This window comes from Cygnus olor, chromosome 5 (genome assembly GCF_009769625.2).
Source record: "Cygnus olor isolate bCygOlo1 chromosome 5, bCygOlo1.pri.v2, whole genome shotgun sequence".
Taxonomy (NCBI): Eukaryota; Metazoa; Chordata; class Aves; order Anseriformes; family Anatidae; genus Cygnus; species Cygnus olor.
The window spans coordinates 23,217,711-23,242,344 of NC_049173.1; the positions used below are offsets into that span (position 1 = coordinate 23,217,711).

The 24,634-nt window shown below is 42.1% G+C and overlaps 1 protein-coding gene across 2 annotated transcripts in view; it reads left to right on the top strand.

Moving 5' to 3' along the window:
* POMT2 (protein O-mannosyltransferase 2) overlaps positions 1–24,634 on the top strand; it is a 28,854-nt gene extending 4,220 nt beyond the window's left edge. Inside the window, exons 6-21 of one of the 2 annotated variants that reach the window (XM_040559732.1) lie at positions 549–708; positions 3,442–3,548; positions 4,517–4,599; positions 5,722–5,831; positions 7,910–7,976; positions 8,867–8,939; positions 10,550–10,628; positions 11,371–11,522; positions 13,080–13,171; positions 14,484–14,560; positions 16,182–16,253; positions 16,440–16,499; positions 16,709–16,814; positions 18,297–18,437; positions 19,060–19,174; positions 19,746–24,634. In XM_040559732.1, coding sequence (XP_040415666.1) covers positions 549–708; positions 3,442–3,548; positions 4,517–4,599; positions 5,722–5,831; positions 7,910–7,976; positions 8,867–8,939; positions 10,550–10,628; positions 11,371–11,522; positions 13,080–13,171; positions 14,484–14,560; positions 16,182–16,253; positions 16,440–16,499; positions 16,709–16,814; positions 18,297–18,437; positions 19,060–19,174; positions 19,746–19,851 — 1,600 coding nt within the window. In that variant the 3' untranslated portion in view covers positions 19,852–24,634. The remainder of the gene's footprint in view (positions 1–548; positions 709–3,441; positions 3,549–4,516; positions 4,600–5,721; positions 5,832–7,909; positions 7,977–8,866; positions 8,940–10,549; positions 10,629–11,370; positions 11,523–13,079; positions 13,172–14,483; positions 14,561–16,181; positions 16,254–16,439; positions 16,500–16,708; positions 16,815–18,296; positions 18,438–19,059; positions 19,175–19,745) is intronic. The other variant, XM_040559733.1, reaches the window with a different exon arrangement.

Below are 24,634 nucleotides of genomic sequence, written 5' to 3' on the forward strand. Positions count from 1 at the left end.
GAAAGCTTTTAAATTTCCGGTCGTCTTCTCTCATCGTTTCTCTATGGTTCGGTTTTAGTTTAGTTTGTAAATTTATTGCTTTTTGCTGCAACTTTTGTTTGTTCTGTGGATAGATGTTCTCCACTGTGGCCTTTCTGCTTTACCAAAAGTGGTTGCTCTATTTGTTCCGTCCTCCGCTGTGTCCTTAACTTTCTGAGTGATGTAAGCTTGCATCTTTATGTAGCAAAACTCCTAATCTTCAGACTTTCCTCGTGTGGGATTTTCTTTGTACTAGTAGTTCAGTTTATGCCTGTATCTGTGTTCCCTTCCTTAAAGGGGAGATACAGGGCTGCCTAGGCTTAAGTGATGGGCTTGTCTGAGCTGTGTATCGAGTGTATCCTTGCATCGTTCTGAAATTAAAGAAAAACATTTCTTTCTATTCCTCATGGGCTCCTGAGAAGAAGATGGAATGTAACTTTGCAGGATAGTGATTTGGTGTTTTTCCTGATCGCAGCTTCCCATTCCTGTAGCCACCATTTGTTCTCTGACCTGCTCTGTCTGTCCCGCAGGCCATTTTCTGCCTCCTGGTGGTTCTGGCTGAGCCTGACTGGGGTGAACCTTGCTGGAGCAATGGGGGTAAAGTTCGTTGGCCTTTTTGTAGTCCTCTTGGTTGGTCTGAACACAATCTATGATCTGTGGGACTTGCTGGGGAACCTCAGCCTGTCACTGGTGAGTGTCAAAAACTTTTCTTTTATGCTAAGCGTTTCTTTGTTTTGCTTTCTTTTGCCTTTATAAGTCTCCTAGTTTTTGACAACCACGGAAGCAAACAGCGATGCTCTGTCTGCAGCAAACAGGCACCTGAGGTAGATGGCAAAGATTAAAGGTGAAAGTTACAATGGGAAAATTATTGCCATATGTTTTTAAGAAACACATACTACAACAGGATATATCTCTGTATCCTGTATGTCATAGGAGCACAAAAAGAGGTTGTGGCTTTTTCCTGAGAGAAACTATTACCTTTCCAGTTGGATGAGTTTTATTTCAGTCTAGGCTGAAAATGCTCGTCGGCAATGGCTGTACAACGGCCCAGAGCAAGATGTCCAACACTGTTCTGTGACCTTCTGAGGAGTACGTGCTACCTGGCAGACAGGCATGTCGTGCAGCGCCTGGTTTACATGAGCAGAGCAAGCTCAGGCTGTGCTTGATGGGAGTGCAGTGGCCTAGGCTGCATGGCAGTGGTGTGCTGTAGGTGGGTCGTAGGCAAGCTCTGTAACACGCAGTCTCTGTAGCTCGTCCTGAGGATGGAGGGAGCTGTAGACTGCTTGATTTCACACACATTTAGTTCTTGTAAGCTCTAAGAAATTCACTAGTGTATTTGGGTGCCCTGTTCTAATCTATTGCATTTTGTGTTTGTGGGCAATGAAATCTGATATTTGGAGAAATATCTTGATACCCATTTGCTATCTGGCAACCAGCAGGAAAAAAAAGTAATTCTTCAAGCACAACTTTTAAGAGGCGTTCAGTTCGCCTCTTGTCTCAGCCTCTTCTGAAACTTAAAAATCCTGTGTCTTTCACTTACTACTTCTGTCCTGTCTCATAAACACTGGGGGATTTGGGGGACTTTTTCTGTTCCTGCTGTGTGATGTGTTTTCTCTGATTAATGTGAAGCAACATGGGCTGCAAAGATGCAGTGTTCCGGCTCCGGAGAAGCACTTCTTGAGCAGAGTCAGTTAATTGCATTTGAAATGGAACAAATCCATCATGTCTAAGCTTTCTGCCAGCAGACGGCTGCACAGTGATTTCATTTGTGCTGCTGGCAGCAAAGGCAGCAAGCTCCTGAGTGTTAGAATATGTAAAGAAATTTACTCCAGAAGGTAGATGCTTTCTGAATAACAAAATATTTGGCAATTGTAGCGCTTGAGAAGAGGGGAGGGGGAAAGCGAGGATCAAACCCACAAAGCCTGAATAATTTCTCTCTGCATATGTTAGGAAACTCTTCATGATTATTTACATGCAGGGTTTTGGGGATTAATTTGATTTCTAGAATTCTCAGCTTAACTTGGACCGCTCTTCTGTTTTGCTTGATGTTGTCCTTCATGTGCATTTTCTTTTTGGACTTTGCATTGAAGTCTGTAGTTAGAGGAATCTTTTTCACACAGATTAAAGCATGTTTCAGTCATTTTGATTTGGGAACTGGAGGTTAGCTCATATGGTGCTGTGCTACAGAAATGTGGTTATGTGCCATCAGTCAGCGTTTTTCCAAGTGTCCAGTGGTTATCAAATGTTCCGCTCAAGCACCTGGGCTGAGCAACTGCTTCTTTTGTTGGCTTCAGTAGGTTCTTTGTTTTGTGAAATACTCAGCTCTTAGAATCATAGAAGAATCATAGAATATCCCGAGTTGGAAGGGACCCATAAGGGATCATCACGTCCAACTCCTGGCACCGCACAGGTCTACCCAAAATTTTACACCATTTCTCTTTCCCCATTACTTCTGAAATCTTTGGATCTGGTATTAATGGATGGAAAATGATTAGCTTAATGATTGTGTGATAGGTATCACAAAAAAAAAAGATAGTAAGTGCGTTTGCCTTTATCAGCTTTGTAGTTAGATGTGGACATTTAGCAAACAATTTTTGCTGTTCAAGGTATTTTCTTCTCCCACAGCTATTTATTACCCATTGTGTACTTTAGATTATGTGCTCTGTTACCTGCAGTGTCAGTAGGATGTGAATGTGCAATCACATATTGGCCACCTGTGTACAAGTGACCTCTCCCAGTGATTTAAATCAAGCGCTCTGCTTTTGTGTTGAGGCAGCTGAAACGCTTGTAGGATTTGCTACTGACTTTTCTATAACTTCTGGCTGAGGAGCAGCAAAAGAAGTTGCAGTATGAAAGTATCCTTGCTAAATGAGCTGGTTTCTGTGAACGAAGCATATTTAGCCCGTGTTATATTCACATCTTTGTTTGGTGGGAGTAGTGCATGTAGCAGCTTGTGTGCTCATGTTTTCATTTTCCCTTTTGCTTACCTTTAAGAATTGCTATTCTAGAAGTCCTCTCCTTGCTGTGATTTTATGTCAAGATGTGTACCACTGGTGAACAGGTTTTTCCTTTTCAAAGGAATCAAGGACCAAACAGGTCCTTGTTTTCAAAGTTTTGTCAATGGGAGCTGCCCAACCTCCTTCCCTAACGTTAGGGATATTCAGTATTTTGGGAAATTAAAATATCCCATTGTCTTTTTTGTCTTCCCTCCAAGAGCCTGAAATTTCAAGGTTACCACAGCTCTGCGTTTTTGAGATGCACAGCAAACTCTGCCCAAACTTTTACCTTTCTCTAGGCCTCTTTGAGGTAATTCTGCAGCCTGCTGTGCATGTGTGCATGGCAGACTGCTACTCAGAGTCCTGCAAAGTATGGAGTGGAGTTGTCTGTAGCTACACTGTTTGATCCTGGCTGTGTTTATTACAGGTCATGTTTGGGAAGCATTTACTGGCTCGTGTACTCTGCCTCATCTTGCTCCCGCTTGCCCTCTACACGGCCATGTTTGCTGTTCATTTTACAGTGTTAAATAAAAGGTATTTTATAATTCTTTTTTTTTTTTTCCAGTAGAAAAATCATCTGTCTATGCTTTGAATTAAAGACCATTGATTATGGATTTCTCCATTTTCAGCATCAGAAGCACAGCCACAAGCTGTGTCTTTGTTTAATTCCCTTCCCAGACTCCCGCATTGCTCTTAAAGAGAGGCTCTGGCCAAGCTGGCAGTGAAACAGAGTTTGAGCTTGAGACTTTGATGTGCCAAGGAAGTATCCTAACCAAACTCTCTGTATTCTTTTTTTCTTCCTTCCCTTTCTTTCCTGGACCTGAAAATGTCTCAACTCCATTCCTTTTTGTAACTATTAAAAAAAAAAAGGCATTGCATTCCTGAAAAGAGCTTTGACTGTGATTAAAAATGTCTAGTAAGTGTGCCCAAAGGCTCTATTCTGAATGTCTGCCACTAAGGAATGCTTTTTACGTGGAAGGAGCACAACAGCAGTAAAATCATCGAGTGATGTTTTCCCACATGCTAATGTTAAGAGATGAGATTAATAAAGCATTAAAAAGAATATAAACTTAAATCTCTTATTTTTCAGTTTAAGTCAGATGGTTTTACCTCTAACCTATTAGTGGATACGAGACTTCTGGAGCCACAGGGACAGGCTTTGTTATATCTGACCTGACAATGGGTCAATTTATTTGTTAGAAGAACACCTCGAAAGATGGTTGATGGTGCCAGAAGGCATACATCGTTGTGTTCTCAAGTCCTTCCAACTCTGGGCAATTTCCTGCAAGAGTGTGTATCATGTGTCTGTTGTGATTCACAGCATTAGAGGTGCATCTAAGGCAAATCCAGGCAGCCTTCTCCTGAGGCCATCTGGTTTTGTCTTTTTTTGTCTTTTTTTCTTTTTCATTTTCCTTTGTAAAAACAAATTGGTAGTGCAGGATAGTTTTGTATGCTTGTTTTGCCGGATTTCAAATTGTCATATTCTTTGCTCTATTTTGTAGTGGTCCTGGCGACGGTTTCTTCAGTTCTGCCTTTCAGTCCCAGCTGATCGGGAACAATCTTCATAATGTCTCCATTCCAGAGCGTGAGTGTCCCAGGGAGTAAACTGCTCTGAGTATTGTCGATGTACTTGGGAGTTTAAGTAAAAACAACATCTTCTGTGAGTCAGTGCAGATCATGCCTTTGTGGTCATGGTCAGGTCCATGCTGTTCCTCTGTATGGTTTTATTAACAGATTTATCAGCAGAAAAGAAAAAGGCTGAAAATTAGATTGCGCTTAACGCGCGGTCACTAGCTGTGTCTTCATATTACTTCTTGAGGGAAAGGCACCATTTTGAGGGGTTTGACAGTGTTGTGTGCATGCAGCTGCTCTTCTTTTGTTGGCCTTCAGTGTTGCTTGAGACAACAAAAAGATTTGTCCTGTTCAGCTTAGATTTGTAGGTGTTCGGATATGAGATTTCTTGCCAAAAGAAGAGTGTAAATTCAAACTACCTACTCCTTTGTGTCACAGCATGCCCCTGGTCCTGCTGTTTTGTAGTCAGCATGCATATATGGACTTAAGAGAGTGATGGCTCTGTGGTTGCTCCCTAATCCTCTGGTTCACTAGGGACTATTGAGTCTTTGATATGCATTTGCTGTCTGATTACTATAGCTTTTCTCTGTCTGCTCCTTGCTCCAGAGCTGCTACTGGAAGAGCATCAGGTCCTTTCTCCCAGATGATCCACTTGTGTTGGGAGGTTGTGAAGGAAGAAGGTGTCTTAAGGCAGAGTACCAGCTGATAGCTGCCTGAGCTTGCCTCCCTTCCCTCTTGTGTTGCTGTAGGGGTTGGAGGATGGAGTGCTTCAAACTAGTCATGTGCTTTTCAAAATTGATTGTGTTTTAATTTGACCAGCTATGCTTATGGAAAGGTATCTCAAGCCTCTCTCTATGGAAATTGCATACAATTAACCTATCACTTCTGTTTATGGGAGAATAGATGGAGAATTTTAAAAGGTTCAAATATTATGTAACAGTTTTACTGAATAGTGGATGGTGATGGAAGGTAAGCTTGCAATGAGCTGTTTGGAGTAATATGTCAAACAGGAAGCGAGCTTTCATCAAAACAAAGCAGGAACATACATGCCTAATCAGAGCACCGCAGGCTGGCTGCCGGAGATATTTATAGGAGAGCTGCCTTATGCTTTTTTCTCTTGTTCCTTCCCGTTTAGATTTGGCATACGGATCTGTGATCACAATGAAGAACCTTCGGATGGCAGGGGGATACCTTCACTCCCACTGGCACCTCTACCCAGAGGGCGTAGGGGCTCGCCAGCAGCAGGTCAGTGCCCTGCCTCTGACTGCAACCATCTTACTCCCATTGCACTTAACATTATTTGCCATTGTGACGGGAGCTGTGTATTTACTCAGCACCTGTTATCCTCTCGGTGCCACGGCTGTGCACTTGGCTTGGAATCCTGAGTAAAAAGGATGCTTGAGAGCCCACCAGCTTGTACCAAAGAGGTGACTTACAGTAACAAAACTTTATTGCAGTAGCAAGACCACTCTCTGTAGACGGTGGCCTTGAGGACTTAAAAATAATGTTCTGTAATGAAAGTGCTGTTGTTACCTCAACGAAGGCAGTAAAACTTAGGTTTAAAACAAATATATTACTTTCCCTTATAGGTTTTGTTGCTGTATGTTAAAGTCAACAGAATAGGAGCGCTGGGTGTTGTTTTCATTCCTGCCACGGGCTCTGTGGCCTTATGTGAATTACTTCCTCTTGTGCCTTGCTTTCCTCATCTGTCAGCGGGGAATTTGTAAGGCTTTGTTCATTAAATTAGTTATCTGTATATTTGTAAGCCATTCGTTAACCATAAAGAAAAGTGCCTAGCTGAGCTCTTTAGGGGCTTACGTTTAAGTGACAAACCAGTAAATCAAAGTGTAAATCAGAAACCATATTACTATTGCTAATTAAGTCTTAGAGAAATTAAGTGCATTTCTTATTTTTGTCTGTCTTCATCGGGCTTCACAAATCTTTGCAGCTTCTGTGGCTTTCCCAAGATACACTCTGCAGTTTACATGTTAGTGTCTAAAAATTGTTCTGAACTCCTTGAAAGAAAGTTTCCAGAGAAACTCCATGAAGTCTCTGTTATGAGGAGGAGGTTTTGAAAAACATTTTTTTATTAAGCATGTTTTCCTGCTGTTCTTGCCAACCAAAAATTCTAATACTGTCATGCAACATTGATGTTTATTACTGTAGATGGAGATATAATACCAAAACTTGCTCAAGGATAGGCCAAATTAAAGTGCAGAGCATGCTTCCTGACAGTAAAAGCAAGCGAGGGGGATTTGGAGGATGCTGATGAGAGTTTCTTTGAGAGTGAGTAAATGGGACAAGGTAGAGACTTCCCCGCCACCGCCACCCTGTGATCCCTACCCTGACAGTGGGATCAGTTAGGGGACTCGGAGAGTTTTTGGGGTATGGAGAGGGGAAAGGAGTTCAGAGCTTGGAGGAGATTTTGGGGAGGAAAAGATGGAGACTGTGATCTCTCTTTGCTTCCTCCATCACCTCCTCTGATGATGATACGACCTCAAAGTAAGAGATTTTATCTCCAACTCCCCCTTTTTCCCCACACGAAGATACTCCTGTATGCTCTGCCTCAGTCACCCACCTGCTGGGCTGTCTGCTTGCATCTGAGTGGGAGGCACAGGTGTGGGATTGGGACTGGGTCCTGGAGAGTAGGGCTTGCTGCTTCTGTAGCTGGAAGGGGAGAGTGAGCGAAGAGGGCACAGTTCCTCCTGCTGGGAAGGTAGCCTCCCATAGCAGCACCCTGGGGCCGAAAGGTCTCCCCTGCTCTTGGTAGCAATAAGAGCAGTTACTCTATGTGAGGCTGAGCAGGCTGGTGAAGATAGTTGGTTATAGTACTGCTTTAACAGCTGATCCCTGAATCCTTCTGACTTTGGATCTTTTGGCAGAAGTATTATGATTGTCATAAGCAGTCTGTTGTCATAAATATCTACCAACGATGCCTGTCTGTAAAGCCAGTGCTGTTTCCATCTACTCATACTGGTCAGTGATTATTCACAAACTTCAGATTTCGATATCCTGTTGTTGTAGAAGGAACCTCTAAAGGCAAGCTGTACGGTTGGAAGATGTTAACTCATGATGCATGTGAACCGCCATTAAGTGTAGTGCTCTAGTGCTCCGGAGTGGATGTGCTGAACCCTGAGTAACGGGTGGGATCTTGGTTAACTTGGGTCAGTAACTAGCTTTCTGAAGTGAAATACTGTAGAAGTCTTCCCAGGTTTTCTCTGTTAGTAGTGCATTTGTTTGGGACTTTGATTTGCTGGCAGATGCATCTTTGCTATCACCGACTTTATTCTTGTTTGGTAAAATAATTTATCCTGTGCTTTTAGGTCACTGCCTACTTACATAAAGATTTGAATAACCTGTGGATTATAAAGAAACATGATTCAGATGCAGGTAACAAATACCAGTAAAGAGCCTTTCATAACTGCTGCTTCAGTTTTTAACATAAATATGCTATGCCCCTACAGGGCAAAGTATCCTTCATAGATAAGAGGAGGGGAGGAGGAAGAACAAAGGGAATCTGACTCCATCTTCGTCAACCCTATTTGTGTCTACCATTTTTTTATTTTATTTTTTCTCCAGGATGTACAGTAAAAGTAAATTAAGCTTTTTTTGGCTGAAGGTTGCATTGACAACTTTTCAGTCAGGTAGGGTTGCCAATAACGGAGAGGAAATTAATCTGAGCTCAGTTAATATTTTGTGGAGTCTGTTATTATGGCTATGAGTCCTGGAGAAGTTGGTTCCTGGTATGTTCTGATACATGGTGTTCAAGTGATTTGCATGGATGCTTGCTTGGGATAACATAGATTATTGAAGGTGATATTCTCTTGATTTAGAATATCAGTTAGTGTAGCTGAGGCATGTTTGGTCTAGGATAGTTTCCTTTCTACACCTGCAGCACACATATAAAAATTGACAAGGAACACTCTAAACAACAAAGAAATGCAAGTACCCTATATATTACAAAATTATAAACAGTCTTACAAGTGTCATTTTATAGTCCATGAAATTGAAATGTAGATATCTAGTTTTGATGTTCAGTTAGCCTAGCCAGGCATCCTCTTTATTTAAGGGCACTACGTGCTGCTTCGGGTCGTATTACTCTATAGAGTAACCCTCAGGGTTGTTCTTTAAAATCGAGTAGACTAGAGTAGTGATTTACAATAAGCTTACACAAACTAGTTTGCCTTGTATTGTCTGCTTGAGGCATGAATGTTCCCAAAAAACCTTGAGACCCTGATTTGTTTGTCAGTGCTTTGGTATGATTAGTTTTCTTCCTCCAGCAGATCTGTCAGACCCCTCCAGCCCTGTGGAGTTTGTGAGGCATGGAGATATTATTCGCCTGGAACATAAAGAGTAAGGACGATTTCTGGGATGTGAAGAGACCGAGTGATTGAGTAGAAATGGAGGGAGATTTGGCCTGCCAAAGACTACACGGTTAGGCCAGCACAAGCTGGTTCTGGGGCAGAGGTGTCTGTATGTCTGCATTGGCAATGTGGGCTTTGTGGAGGTTTTCTTCTTTGGTTTATGTTTTGATGTGTGTCTGTAAAATGGGAAACCTTTAACAGAAGCACACAACTTCATTAGCAGTACCTACCTAAGCGGCACAGGGATGTGTTCAGCTATGTGAGGTGCAATAGTAAAGGTAACTCTTCTGCAAAGAAGCAATTCAAAACCCACGTTCTGTCATTTTTGTCCACTCTCTGAGTTTGTTAGGCAAATTGAGTGTGGTGTTCTGCCAGTGTATTGCAAGTGGCTTGTTCTTGTGTGTATAGGCAGTATCCACTGCAAAAGCTCTAAGCAGCACTGAGATCACAGCCCTGAGACATTCTGAACGAAAATGTTGGCTTTTGCCTTCGTGATGAATAAATGAGGGGGAAGTAGGGGAGCCCTAGCGACTTGATATTTAATCTTCATCTCATCTAATGTCGCAGTCCCGTAATGCTCTGTGCTATCATGGCTTTTATTTCTTAACAGAAGTTCTATATTTGTGAGCCTGGAAATCATGTCTTACTGCGTGCAGTATTGCACATTGACAAATCATTGCATAAGTCTTCCAAAAAGATTTCAAGACTAAAAAAAAAAAAAAAAAAGGTACATTGAACTTTGGGTTTTACTGCTAAGTATACGATAATGAAAGTGGTAAAATCTTGGTTTGGCAATACTGGGCTCGCTTAACTTACATGCTGGAGGGGAATTCTGCAGAACGGGAGGTAAAACTGCAGCGTTAGGGAAAAGATCCAGCAGGTGGCTCTCCTCTCTTTGCAGACAGATTTCATCAAGTGTGGGCAGAGGCTTTGTGTGCAGATAAGGCAGAGCTAGATGCTGCTTTATTGTTGGTGAGGGAGGCTCATAATAAGTAGATTTAGTAAGAACTGACCAGGATATGGCCAGGCTTTTCTGGTTGCCTCATCTAGCAGTCCCTGCTGGAGTGAGAGGCTGTTCTAATGGGGGCCATGATCCCCCACCTCATTAAATCTGACCAAAAGGTATAGTCTTTCCCCTCAACAGTAAAACTGATAATCTAGAGAGGTCAGGATCTTGTTCTGCTTCTCGCAAGAGCAGGACTGGCAGTTCCACCTTTCTCCTTTCATAAGAAAAAAAGCACGTGCGTATGTGGGTGGACGTCAGTGCAGTTTCACCTAAATGTTTTTGATTTACGAGCTGTGGTAAATTACCACTTGGAGGTGGTGGTTTGTAGCCTGAGGGCTGGATTTATTCATGGTGTCCTTCTTTGCCAGCACTGCCCAGTGTGGCACAAACTCAGAGTTGCATGGTGGGAAGTGGCTGTTTCACTCTTGTGGCCCCATTGCTATTGAAGCTGCATCTTGCTCTGCCCTTCGATGGAATTTGGTGGTCAAAGTGCTGGTGGCTGTCTCTGAATGCCTCAAACCAAAGATCTTATCGCAAATCTATTGAGACATTTTAAACAAACAAACAAGGTTTAACGTTTAATTTCATTCCAGAACTTCTAGAAATCTTCACAGTCACCAGCACGAGGCTCCCCTGACGAGGAAGCATTTTCAGGTCACTGGCTATGGAATAGTAAGTGAATGGCAAGAGGAAGCAAAAGCTGTTTGTTGGGGGGGGAGGGGGGAGTTCATACCATGCCAGGGGGATTTATTTCTGCTCTTAGTTTGTTTGCCAGGGTGGTATGTGTAGATGTAGATCTACCGGCTTGGAGGAGAAGTTGGTCTAGTATAAAATAGCTTTTCTTATTTAAGGTCTGTTTAATATGAACACAGACAAGAAAATAACTTAAGCTTTAATGTCAGTCTAGCTTTGGCAGCGTTCAACTCCATAAATGCCAAACTGAGCAACCTTGAAGTTGCTCTGACAAGTATTATTTTATGTATTTGGCCTTGTCACGTAGACAACTGGCTTCTGTTGACAGAATGATGACAGAATTTTGAATCATGAAAATGAAATCTGCTTTGAGGGCTGAATTTCCAAAGGCTGTTGCCTAAACCCTTTCTATGAAGCAGCCAAGTTGCCCCCTTTTTGAAACGTAACTCTGAGCCACAGTCAAGTATGAATTTGAAGCAAAAAAAAAAAAAAAAGGTTGGCAAGATAAAAATGTGTCTGTGGTAGTTGCTCATGTCTAGAATCCTCCGTTTCTTATGGGGAATCTCTTCTGTGAAGTCTGAGTAATGGTAGTGTGGGCTCTTTTGTTTAGCTTTGTCATCACTGGAATTTCAGAAGTTCGTATTTGCAGTACTTCAATTGCGTGTGTCTTTTGGTTAGGTTTGTTTGTTTGTTTCTCTCCTATGGTGTTTTTCCATGATAGAATGGAACAGGAGACTCCAATGATTTCTGGCGGATTGAAGTGGTGGGCAGAAAGCCCAGGAAGCTTATCAAAGTCCTGCGGAGTCAGGTCCGGCTAACCCATGTGGCCACAGGTTGTATACTGGGCTCTTCTGGAAAGACTCTGCCGAAATGGTAAGTAGCTTGCATTCCTTGCCTGCCCCGCCCCACACGGCCTGGAGCTACCATGTTCATTTGCTTATCGGTACTTCTAAATTTAAACTAAGCAGTAACCATGTTTCCTCCATTTCTTTATCTTTAAAAGAATAATAATAATAAAAAAAAACCCTTTAAAATAACTTAAAAGGTACTTAAAATACAACCAGATGATCAGGGTTAGGGTTATGCAGCTTGTTATGGTGAAGGTGCGTGCTGGGCAGCGGCTCTGAAAAATCATATCCCCTACCAAGAGATCCAAGATTGGCATGGGCATAATTTTGTCATGCATTAAGATCAGGAGGGGATGACAGCCGTGTTCTTCAAGGCCTGTTTTAGCCTTAACGTTCACCAAAATTGCTAGAAGCTGGGGCAGTTCATGCTGCTCCATATCATAATCCTCCAAACCTATTGTTATCGGTATTAACTTCTTTTGTTGTTGGAAGTTCTTCTGCCATTTTTATGTGAGGCATTTGAAGTGTGAGGGCAGTGGTAACAATCTGATGTTAACAGGGCATGGGTTTTAATATGTTCACGGGTTATATATCTTCATCACAAAATGAGGTGCATGCAGAGACATCCAGACTAATGCCAAACAAGCTGCTGTATCTGCACAGCTCTGCTGTGTGGGATGCTAACACGGATCCTGAAGCAGCAGGCTTCTGCTTCCAGAGCTGCCTCTGTTACTGATAGCTTAGGTTTCCCTTCACTGTTTTATGGTTTAAAAAAAAAAAAAAAGCTACTAAGAAATCCGGTGGATGCTGAATCATGGTGAGTGCAGGCAGATACCTCTGCTGGTGACTGCCTGGTCAGGAATGCAAATGGCATTTATATCTTTTCAGCAAGACTGGGTTCATGGGTAAATAATGTGTTTGGTTTAAAAAAATAAATCACTGTCTCTGACAACAGCATTCAGGAAGGGAGCTATTTATTTTTTTGTACTAACACAAACTTACCCTGTGAGTGAAAGTCACTGCTGCAAAATATTTATGACATTAAGAGCTGAGGGGGAAGAAAACCCAGGTAACTGCAAATAAAGATTTTTTTTTTAAGAGTTTGAAGGGGAATAATCACTGTCCTTCAGAGAGTTAAGTGATGGTTAATTAATGTAATTAATTAATTAGTGGAAGTAAGCTTGCTGTGTGGCAGTAGGTAGAAAATTCCTTATTAATCTGTCAGATTACTGCAGGGTCTGATGCACTTTCAGCCAAAGTATTTGGTGTGACTTGTTAGAGATAGGGCGACAGAGCAAGTGAACTGTTGGTGGGATCCTCTAAAGTTGATTGTTTGTTTCTGTAAAAGTTTCCGTACGCATGGATTGACTTAATGATGGTGATTTCTTTTTTTTTCTGGAGAGACTGTAAGGGTTGACTTGAAGTTGTCAACATGCAGCTTCTTTGTGCTTAGTGTTTTGACGTTAGGCACCCAAATTTGGAAATGTGGCCCATATATTTTGTGGAATTTTTATGTAGGCTTCCTTTCAAATCCGTTTTGGTTTCTACATGGTGGGATAGTGTCTGACCTGTTGTTCCTCAGGGGCTGGGAACAAGTGGAAGTCACCTGCACACCATACCTGAAGGACACTCCCAATTCCCTCTGGAACTTCGAAGATCATATCAACCCGAAGTGTGAGTCATTTATTTTCCTTTACTTTGAGGGTCCATTTTGGCTTGCTGTTAAGGGAAAGGATGAGCTATCAGATGGCAAGAACTGGCAGTCAGCGTTTTGGATTTGTTCTTCCACAGCTCAGGAGCAAACTTGCTAAACTTGGTCCAGTTGTTCAGAGATGCGTAGCCAAGGGGAGGTTCACATCGGATAGCAGGAAAAGGTTCTTCACTGAGAGGGTGGTCAGGCACTGAAACAGGCTTCCCAGGGAAGTGGTCACAGCACCAAGCCTGCTGGAGTTCCAGAAGCATTTGGGCAAATGCTCTCAGACACGTGGTTTAATTTTTAGGTAGTGCTGTGTGGAGCTAGGACTTGGATGGGACAGTCCCTTCCAGCTCATATTATTTTATGATTATGTGACTTCACTGTTTGGACATTAAGCTGGTGATAATGCTTCAAGCGTAGTGGAAAATAAAAACACATTTTAAGGATTTTGAGATTGTCCTGGATAACAAAAGTATGAAGCCTTATAGGCACTGTGGTGCAAGCTTTTATTTTTAACATCATTGGTTCAATTGGGAATCATTGCTCTTAATATGAGTATGTTGTGTATATTTTAAAGATTTTTTTTAAGATCTACCCTGCTCTGGTATATTTTCTTCCTTCTCTTATGGGGTATGTAAATAATGACTTTGCAGTGCCATCAAGTAATAGATAGTAGAAGTATGACAAAGACTGGGAAGAGAACTGTGTGCCAGTAACGACAGATGGGCCTTGCAGCCTCATCCAGGAGTTAGATATGTGTCACAGCCTCATTTGGCCTGGATTGTTTGGTATCATTTTCCTCCCATGAATTGCAGATGACTTGGGCTGAGTTCCGAGTTACCAAAGAAGTAGTGCTCCTCACCTTTTCAGAGCAACTGTGCAAATTGGAGGAAAGGAATCCTGGGCTTGTTGACTTGGTAGAGTTTCCTCTTCTGTTGTACTGCATTTTGTATTCCCACACTCATGGCTCATTTACAGATAAACAGCAGCATATGAGCAATATGTCTCTAATTTCATCTAGAAATAGAGATCTGTTTATTTCAGGGACACTTACATATTTCTCTTGCTCCTGAAAGTAAAGGAGGAGATCTAGGAGTGCATCAGATGTGAAATTCACTGGGGGATACTTTGACTTCAAGACTCTGCATTTAGAATATGAATGAATTGCATAGGGAATTAAAAGAGGTGCTAGAAGCAGATTTGACACAGGAGGAGAGAGTTTAGTTTTATTATGCAACAGGCAAAAATAAAACATACAGATTTCTAATCTATTTTTCTCTCTTTCTGTAGTGCCCAATATCAGCCTGGATGTTTTGAAGCCTTCTTTTGCAGAAATTCTGCTAGAATCCCACATGGTTATGATCCGGGTAAGATACCATTAATTCCAGATGATGATTTTCTCTTCCTTTATCTCTCATTTTAAAAAGAAAGAAAGAAAAAAAAAAAAAAGCATTTTCTGAGATATCTGGGTGATGGCTGTAAGCTAGGGCAGAATTTATGTGCCCCAGCAACCTACTTGCCTTTTTGCTTAGAAAAAGAGGTGGTCTTGAGGCTAATTTTTCCAAAAGTTTGCAAGCCTTGGGCTTGATGCCTAGCTCTGCTGTTAAGGTGATTTAGCTACAGTCTAGTTCTGTAATCTCTTTGCTGCTGAAATTCTGTTCTGTAAAGGAGAGCTTAGGATATTTTCCTAACTTACCAGAAGGTTTTGAAGTTAAATTAGTATTTGTGGGGCAGGAGGATACTACTATGGTCAGCTACTATGGTCACACTCGGGAAAATTAGGTAAACAGACACTTAAAAGCACAATAAATGTTTGAATTGAAAATGGAAAACTCCTGTTACTTTTTTAAAGCTCATTGAGATGTTGCATTTTCAGCTTTCCTCTTTATGCCTAAAGATATGTGCAAAAGAGAGAGATGGATTTAATATTTTCAGGGTGGATTGGTCTTGTGGTCTTTCCCTGTGTTTGTTCTTTGATCTTAGCCACAGCCCTTCTGCTTCTAGCTTCTCACTCCATCTGAAAATAATAGAATAGTTCAGTTGGAAGGGACCTTCAAAGATCATCTAGTCCAACTGCCTGACCGCTTCAGGGCTAACCAAAAGTTAAGCATATTAATGAGGGCGTTATCCAAATGCCTCTTAAAGACTGACAGGCATGGGGCATAAACCACTTCTCTAGGAAGTCTGTTACAGTGTTTAACCACATTCACAGTAAAGAATTTTTTCCTGATGTCCAGTCTGAATCTTCCCTAGCACAGCTTTGTGCTGTTCCCATGTGTCCTGACATCAGTTACCAGGGAAAAGAGACCAGCACCTCCCTCTCCACTTCCCCTCCTCAGGAAATAGTAGAGAGCAATGAGCCTTCTCTTCTCCTGTCTAGACAACACAAGTACCCTCAGCCTCTCATAGGACATGCCTTCCTAACCCTTTTACTAGCTCTGTTGCCCTGAAGAATGGGAATGTACCACTTTGATATGGGAGTCTAAGGTTTAATTTGTTTGTTTGTAAAGGTGATCTCAAATCTGCAAAAGAAAGAAGGGTAGTCAAACAACTTATTACTAATGTTAAGTATTTCCATGGCAACCAGTGATAACGTTGTCTCAGGTAAGAAAGCACCTGCATGAGTTTCCATGGAAATAATCTTTGAGGTTTTTATTTCAGAGTGAAAGGAAGCCTGTTGAAGCAGTCTCTTACTGAACAGACATCTTACTTATGCAACATGTATCCTTAGTGATAGAAAATGTGGAGAAGAGAAATGAGAGAATACTGCCTTTAATCATACCCAAAGAATGTTTTCACTTGCTCAATAGTATTAAGACGTTCTTTGTCCTCATTGTAACTATCTTCAGAAGATGATGTGTGCATGTGGTCAGAAAAGTCTTTACTCAGGAAGAGTATTCTTATATATTTGTAAACTCAGGTGTTTCTGAGCAGTCTCTGCAGCACAGCTGCCCACTCATTTCATTTTTTTTCTTGATTTATTTGTAGGGGAACAGCGGCCTGAAACCAAAGGACAATGAAGTTACATCCAAACCCTGGCACTGGCCTATCAACTACCAGGTGTGTTGATCAGTCCACCTTCCTTTCTGTTCTCAGGTACTTTACAATGCTTCTCAAAGCACAGGACCTCTTAATCACATTGAAGCTGCATTGAAGGGAAGTTGTCTCACCTTTGACACTGTAGAAAATAAGAATAAGCTGCATTGATTCAAACCCATTTTGCTTACTTCTGGTTTGTTTCTTCAGGGTCTGCGTTTTTCTGGTGTCAACGAGACAGATTATCGGGTTTATTTGCTGGGAAACCCGGTAAGTTGGAACAGGAGATTCCAAGACAGCGTCCTTAGCAAATTTTAGCTTACTCGTGCTTTTTCCAGTGACAATGATTCTCTTACTCTTCTTTCTTTTGGACTGTCTCTCATTTTATTCTTATGCTTGCATGTAGCTTTTCATTTCCTTTCACGTGTTCATTCCTGTTTCCAGCCTTAAGTCCTAAATCTTTCTCTTTTCCTACATAGGTGGTTTGGTGGCTAAATCTGTTCACTATTGGGTTGTATCTTCTGACAGCGATTTCCACTGCAGTGGCACTGAAGAGAGGTGTCCAACTGTCATCTGAACTCAAAGGTGAGGTCAGTTCTCCTATGCATCCTACATTATAGAATCTCTATCGTAACACCCTGGTTTCCTGGCATAGAAAAGCTGACGTTAGGATTTCTGTGTTAAAAACTTTCTCATAAGTCATATTAAAGCCTCTGGAAGTTGAACATAATACTGGGGGAGAGCATCAGAAAGGTTAAAGTGTGAAAATTCATGGGCTGAGATAAAGACAGGTGAAGCAAAAGCTGCATGTGCAAGCAAAGCTAGTCAAGGAATTCATTTGCTGCTTCTCATTGGCAGGCAATTTCAAGACAGCAGGGCTCATCACACAGTGGTTTCTTGGGAAGACAAATGCCATCACTCTGAATGTCCCCTTCTCCTTCTTTTCCCCCAGCTTTTATTACTGAGCGTGACATCATATGGCATGGGATGTCCCTTTGGTCAATCTGGGCCAGCCGTCCTTTCTGTGTCCTTTCCTAGATCCTTGTGCACCCCCGGCCTCCCCACTTGCAGGGCAGCACGGGAAGCAGAAAAGTCCTTGACTCTGTGAGCACTGCTCAGCACCACTGGTGTGTTATCACCACTATTTTCATCAAAAATATGAAATGCAGCATTGTACAAGCCTCTATAAAGAAAATTAACTCTATCCCAGCCAAAACCATGACATTACTGCCTTTCGGAAACGACCAGATGCGTATCTGTTGGAAAGGCTGTTTTTGATCTGGCATACCAGTATGAAAAGGCGATAAAATCTGATGTTTTTTCTAACAGAGCTACTGACCGCAGCCAGGGTAATACAGCTTTTTGCAAATCCTAAGAAGTCATACATTGCAGTTTACATCGATGGCTACTTATTTTTGTAGATCTCTGTGTTGGTAGGGAAATCTCAAAGGTGATGTGACACTATTAAGTCAAATAATAAGTTGTTAGCTAATCTGCATGCAGACATCAGAGCTCTCAGTCCTTTCCCCATGCTGTGAAAGCTAAGCAGCATTTCTTTCCAGGAAAGGCTGGCAAAGTGATCATCTAGATGGCTTGTAGTCTCATTGCAGAGAACATAAAACATCGGAAACTGGAATGACCTAATTAGTCTAATGTGCATCCTGAGAAACTGCAAATCTGTTCTTAACGTAGAGCCTCTAGGGCAACCTCCTGCCAGTCCACTGAGACTTGTGTCTTAATATATCTTTTTTGATAATTCTTATGTAAAATGTAATACAACATACAAAATGCTATATAATAATAAAATGCAATAATAGAAACATAGATGTAGTATATAATATCTAATGCTCATTTTTCTCCTGGAAAATGTTTGTGTATATATATAAAGAATGTAGTTAGGATAGTGCAGAGGCTTGGACCAATTTCAGACCAATGCATGACTTACTCCAAAGATCATTCCTGTTTATTTTGCTGTGATTCACATGCTACTTAACTGTGACAAGGCTTGTAAACAGGATCTGTTTTTTTTTTTTTTTTTCTGCTGAAGCCTGTTTGTTTGTGTTCCAGAACTGTCCCGAGTTGTGCTTCGTGGTGGAGGGCAGATTGCTCTGGGCTGGCTCCTTCATTACCTCCCCTTCTTTATGATGGGCCGAGTTCTCTACTTTCACCACTACTTTCCTGCCATGCTTTTTTCCAGCATGTTGACAGGTAAATACAGAAGATTGAAAGAAGATGAGGCAGGGAAACAGGTGAAATTCTGTTAAATGGAAATTTTTCAGACTAAACAGTATATTTTCATATTTTTTTTTTCTGCTTGTGTAAAGTGCTTGAAAGCACTGACTAGCTGAAAATGTTTTTCACAAAGCAGCTTGCAGTGTCAAACTCTCTGTTTTTCACTGCCACGCTGAAGAGGCAGTCATGCCTAGTGGTTAGGGCATTTGAATTGAGATGTGATTCCTATTCTTTGCTGTATCATTGTTATTTTATGTGCTTTTATACGTGTTACTTCCTTTTTTTTGCTGTCCTTAGATTTCTGTCATGTCCATTTGTAATTCAATCTTGGTAGTTTTTACTGTGATTTTTATGCCACCTTAGTTAGCAGGCTGGGGCCCAGATCTCTTTTGCATTTATTCAAGTGGGAAGGAAGGAAAAATAACTTCCTGCTGATAGAAAACCATTTCTGTATTTCTGAAGGTTAACAAGGTAAATAAATTTAAAAACTGACAAGGTTTTTTGGTGTTAATAGAGCTTGGTCAGCTCAGTCTGACTGAATGTAGCAACTCGTTTGGCCTCTGCATTGCTCCTGATTTTTGCCTCATTCTTCTCCTAGGAATCACCTGGGACACACTACTGAAGTTCTTTGCTGGGTTCTTGTCCCCCAGCACTGCAGCTAGAAGAGTATATGGAGGTGGGATCCTGGCACTGGTTCTGCTCATCATGTACAGGTGAGTGCTGAAAGCTCAGCTTTTGCTGAATGTGTAACAGCCACAGTCTCAGTGGAACCTTTGTGCCTGTTAACTGCCCTTAGCATTTGTCTCTGCCTCTCATCTCTGCTGAACATCAAGCCCAAACCTAAACTCTCAAATCTGATTAGATTCAGCATCTGTGTCCCAGCGACATGTTTTAAAACATCTTTCCATTGCAGGGAATCTTTTCTTTTATTCTACCACTCAGTACGAATGCTCCATTCTCTTCTGAACTCCAAGTTCAGTGATCTCTCATTCTAGTCCCCATGCTAGATGGTGCCAGATCCCTCAAACACAGGCAAATTCTTCATTGCTGTAGGCTTTCTCAGCTGGCTGTTCTTCAAAGCTACCATTTTCTGAAAGAAAATAATACCTGTGAAGAAACTGGGTATTATGTGTATATTGTGCTCAGCAGAGATTAGGATGTCACCAGTGAAGTTCAGAGCATCCAAAAAACAAAGGTCCCATAGGACATCTGTATGGACTAACACGCTGCATTGTTCTTGGGACAGAACACTGTGCTGTTTCTGATTTTGCATTCTTTCCACAGCTTCTACCTCTTTCATCCTCTGTCCTACGGGATGATAGGACCCATGGCCTCCGACCCCAGCAGCCCCATGGCAGGGCTCCGATGGATGGACTCCTGGGAGTTCTAGAGCCAGCAAAGGGAGCCTGGAACAGAGAATAAGAAGCACGAGGACTGCTGGGTGTCGAACTGATTCTGGCACTTTGGAGATGTGACTGTAAAATGCCCTCTCTTTGGCGTACTCTGGGTCTAGTAGCCCTGTTATTTTGGCATTTGTTTGCACTGCCTGCATTGGAGGATGCAAAAGCTGACCATGAGAAGGTTCTCTTAGAAAGACTCGTGTCATGAATCCTTAAGTTATATTCCTGGCCAGTGGGCTGCTTAACTCTCAGTTCTTCTGAGCAGTGTATCAGAACTCTTGACAGGCAAACAGCAGTGGCATTCCAGCAGTCAGAGCAGGACAAGTTGGAGTGTGTGCAGTTGCATGTTCACGTGTGTATGTCTGTCTTCCTCCTTGCAATGTAAGTACCATTGCAGTGTGAGAGCCAGGTAGTGTCCAAGGCATTGGGATTTAAACTGTATTTAATGACCTTTCTTACGGCAAGGTTTTTCTTCCTAAAGCTTCAAATAAGCATGCGGGGATCTCCATGCTGCTCAGCCCTGGCTGTCGGAATTTTTTGTTCTGACCCTGAATTTTTATAATGTGACTGAAAGGGGTCTGCTTGAAATCTCCTGAGCCACTGTGCCTTGTCTGTCTCCCAGGCCCTCTGCTGACAGAGGAGATGGAGATTGTTTATCCTTTTATACTGCCTTGCTTTCTGGTCACCTTTAATCATTTTAGAGCAATCACCTAGCAGGCCTGCGCTCAGAGCCAGACTGTTCCAGCTCAGCACTTTGTAGCTGCTTTGCAGTTCTTTCTGAAACTGCTAAGGAAATTACAGTGGAAACAGCAGGTGATTTATTTTCTGCCCCAGTACACTGTGAAGATGAGCCTTTTGGGTGTGTGATTGTGACTGAAATGATAGCTTGAAGATTTTAGACAGCTGTCATTTGTCTTCTGATCCAAGCTATTCCAGTGCCAGTACCTATGGCATTTAGGAAAAAAGCTTCATCTTAATGAATGTGGCAGCTACAGAACTGGCCATTGGTATCTGTACTCCATGTTCCAATACTGAGCAAGTTCCCTCTCATAGATGGCTGTCCAGCTAATTAATCACTGCACTGAAGGAAATGTGAGGCCAGGCAAAACTTCTTTAAGTGTCAACAGCTCTTGAATGTTGAATCCACCCCTTCCAAGAAAGTGGAAGATTGAGGTGCCTTTCTCCTCTGTTAGGTCTACTTTTGTGAATTGTTCCTTTTAGTCCATCTGTGCTCTGCCCAATTTCAATTTCCTGTCACAGTTCATGGTCACTACTTAGACCCCAGCTGTGTTCCTGTCTCAAGAACTAATATTTGCAAAACTCTTTTGTGTATGCTTCAAGGAACTCAAGCCTATCATTTCAGATTTCTTGCTCTGCTTTTCAGCCGTGCATCAAAATTGTGGGTACTGAAAGAGCAGCGTGTGTGTCTGTGTTTAGATGTACATTCATTTCTCTTATCAAACCTTGAATTCTGATGTAACTCCTACAGCACAGAAGGGCTGCATTAACATCCCCAGGATAGTTGTTCTCTGTGGGGGACTGAGACTCCATCACACTGGCTTTCATTCCTTTTTAATAGAGGAGTCATAGGATTGTTCAGTAAGGCAGCTGCTCGCTATTGTAAGGTTCTGGTGTGAAGTGCCACGTCTCTCCCCAGAAGTTGGCTCTTATAGAAACTAACTCAGATGGTAGAGGTCTATGCTTTTGATTCTAAAGGTTTTGAGTTAATTACCTGCTGATAATTCTTAGTGGGAAGTCATTGCACTAATTAGCTACTGGGTTTGATGATTCTCTTCCACTTGGCTGTTGCAGGAAGTGCCCCCACCTGCATGAGCCAGGGGTTCACAAAGGTGGTATCTACGAAAGAAAGATGGGGGAGAAGGCTGCAAAGTTCTTCAGATCCAGCTCTGTGTTAGGAGCTGTGAATCGTTAACTGCTGGCAGCATGGCAGACAGACTGTGCAGTGCTGCCTCTGTGGCAATGTGATTCAGCATCTGTTTTTGGTGAGATTATCAGCCCAATGCTTTGCTATCCTGATCCGGAGTTTTTCTTACAGTAGTCCCATTGCCATGGGGAGGAATTTCCACAAGAACTGATAAAAGCTGTGATTTGAAGTGAAGTTTTTTTTCCAGCCTTTAACTTGTCTTTAACACTAATGGCAAAAAAAAATAAAATAAAAACCAAGAAACTTGTGTTAACGCAATAGCGCAATGCATCTGAGTCTGGGGCTTAGCTGGCTGAAGGTGGTAGTTGTCCTACTCCCATCCCCCCGGCTTCTGTTTCAGTATAGACACAGGATTTTTTTTTTCTTTAGGATTGCCAGTTCAGAAATTCTCTGAGAACACTTGATTGGCATTGAGACTACCCTATTTCTTAGGTCTTGTGTGTTGGTAATGGGATGGAGGCATACAGTGGAAAAAATCTAGATATTCCACCAGAGGGAGCAATGTCCAGCTGAATCTTTTTTGTCTGTACTTAATAGTATTAAAAGGTCTACATTTGAAGACTAGAGGGTAGACATTAAAAAAGCACACGTTTCACCTGCAACCACTGGACTCCAAGGCTTGGGTTTTCAAGTAAGTGTAAGTGGATGTTGCTGCTTTCTTACAGTAGAACAACACTGGAAAAATAGTGTTTGATCCTCAATATTTGCTTCTCAAAAACCAACATACAGACAAAAAAACAACTTGTCAGGCCATAGCTAGAACAGAATAGTAACCATTATCTTGCTAGATCATTAAAATATAACAGGATTCCATTAACTGACTCTGATACTAAAGGTCTCAGAGTGGTGCAGGAATGAGGTAAGGGGTACAGGGCACTCTTTGCATTCTGAATGGAATTTGGGCTGCCTTAGTTCAGCTTTTCCATAAATGTTTGTGGAATGAGTTCAGGTTCATCCTGAGGGTTGCTTATTAGTCCTCTTCCCAAGTCATGTGGAAAATAGCTAGCGGTGCTTTTCAGGGCCAGAAGGTGCTGCTCTCTGGAGCAGCTGCTTGCTTTGAAGTTTGTTTGACAGGGCTCCTTTTGTCACTAGTGAAGTGTTCCATCAAACTGCGTCTGTAGATTCAGAACACACAAAGCTGCAAGCCTCCAGGTTCCCTGTTTCAAATTTTTTTGTGTGTGTAAAAAATATTTTTACCTCTTCAGTCTTTGGAGGATAGACAGACAGTCTCTAGGCTCACCTGGCTTATCCTAGACAAGCCATTCATCTTAAAAAGGTTGTGTTAACAGCTGCGTCAGGATACCTCTGCGCGCACACGTATTCTAGCAGCAGGGACTGGCCTGTGTCCAGGAGGTGGACTATACACGCTCAGAGTTGTGACTGTGAGGAAGATTTGACTGGAGATTCCTTTGTCAGTATTACCCTTAGTCCAGGTGGAGGATTGCGTGTCATGCATTGCTTGCCACCCTCATTCACAGTCCTGTGAACAGGACAACCAGCACCACTCTCCTCTGTGGAGAGTTTTCTTTTTGTATTGATTGGGTGGCCTTGGTGGTGCACAGAGAGCATTGATATGTTCTACCTCTTTATATCTCTCTCCTCCCTTCTACTTTTTCAAGTGCTTCCCACAGTACAGGACATGTAATTGGTTTTCCTCCAAGTTTTTAGGTTGTGCATCTGTTTCTTAGGGGAGTCAGAACAAGGGGTAGGACAGGACACCACATAGTATCCTGAGTGAACCTATCACTTGCAGTGAGAGTAAAACCAGAACCAAATTATGGAAAGGTAAAGAAATGTTTAATAGGGTAGGATTTTTCTGCCAACTGTCCCTCTGTATACCTCTGAGAATCTTTATCAAGGGACTTGAGAGTGAACCAGCTGTCAATGTGGAAACACAGGCATTTACCTGAAATTCTCCATTGTTGCACTTAGATGTTTCCCTTCCAGAGGCCATGCCTGTGTGATTTAGTCTGAGTTGGCACTCTGCATAAGTACCATTGTAACACCGTTTCCTCCTTTCAAGATACTGCAGCAATGTGAAAATCTCCTTGGCTGTGGTCCTGCATCTCCAGCAGCTGAGGAATGTAGGTAAGATTTTTTTTTTCCCCTTTACAGCAAGTGACCACTCCTTGGGTGGTGAAGTGACCTTCGACCCCACTTAACTGGTCAAGTAACTGCTATGAAGGCAGAAACATGTGGACATTTAGAATATCATAAGGCTCTTTCCAGCTGGAAAAGGGAAGATGGGGAGAAGACCACCTCCATCGCATATTTGCTGTCTTCATGGTGCTGTGGGCTGCAAGCAGTCAGGACTGAAAATTGTCTGTTTTAAGGCACTAAGACCTGAGTTGCATGGTTGGTTGTGAGTTGCTTAACTTCTTTAATTCATTTGCGCCCTTCTCTTTGAATGTCAAGGGCTATGATTGTCACTGGTAACAGCTGTGGTAGGGGAGGTGGTAGCTCAGAAACCACTCCTGCTGAATTTGTGTTTGGTCCTAAAACCTCAGCAAATGAGTTTGTGTTTTACAAGAGGAGCTGTTTAGAACCATCCTGGAGAACTTGCCCCCCTCGGACCAAGAGTTTGGAGCAGCAGTGAGAGGGGCTCATTTGTAGTTGTCTTATAATCTGAGCCTTTCTTACTAATGCTGCTGGTGTGTGTGTGCGTGTGCATGTGTCCATCTGTCCATGTTCTAAAAGTGGGATTATGGCACCGTATGATGTGAAAGGGAAAATGGTCCCTTGAGCTATAGATGTATTTTGTACAGGGAATCATGGAAAATGTGGTAGAATTTTGAATTCAACTTTGTAATAAATACCTCTCAATACCT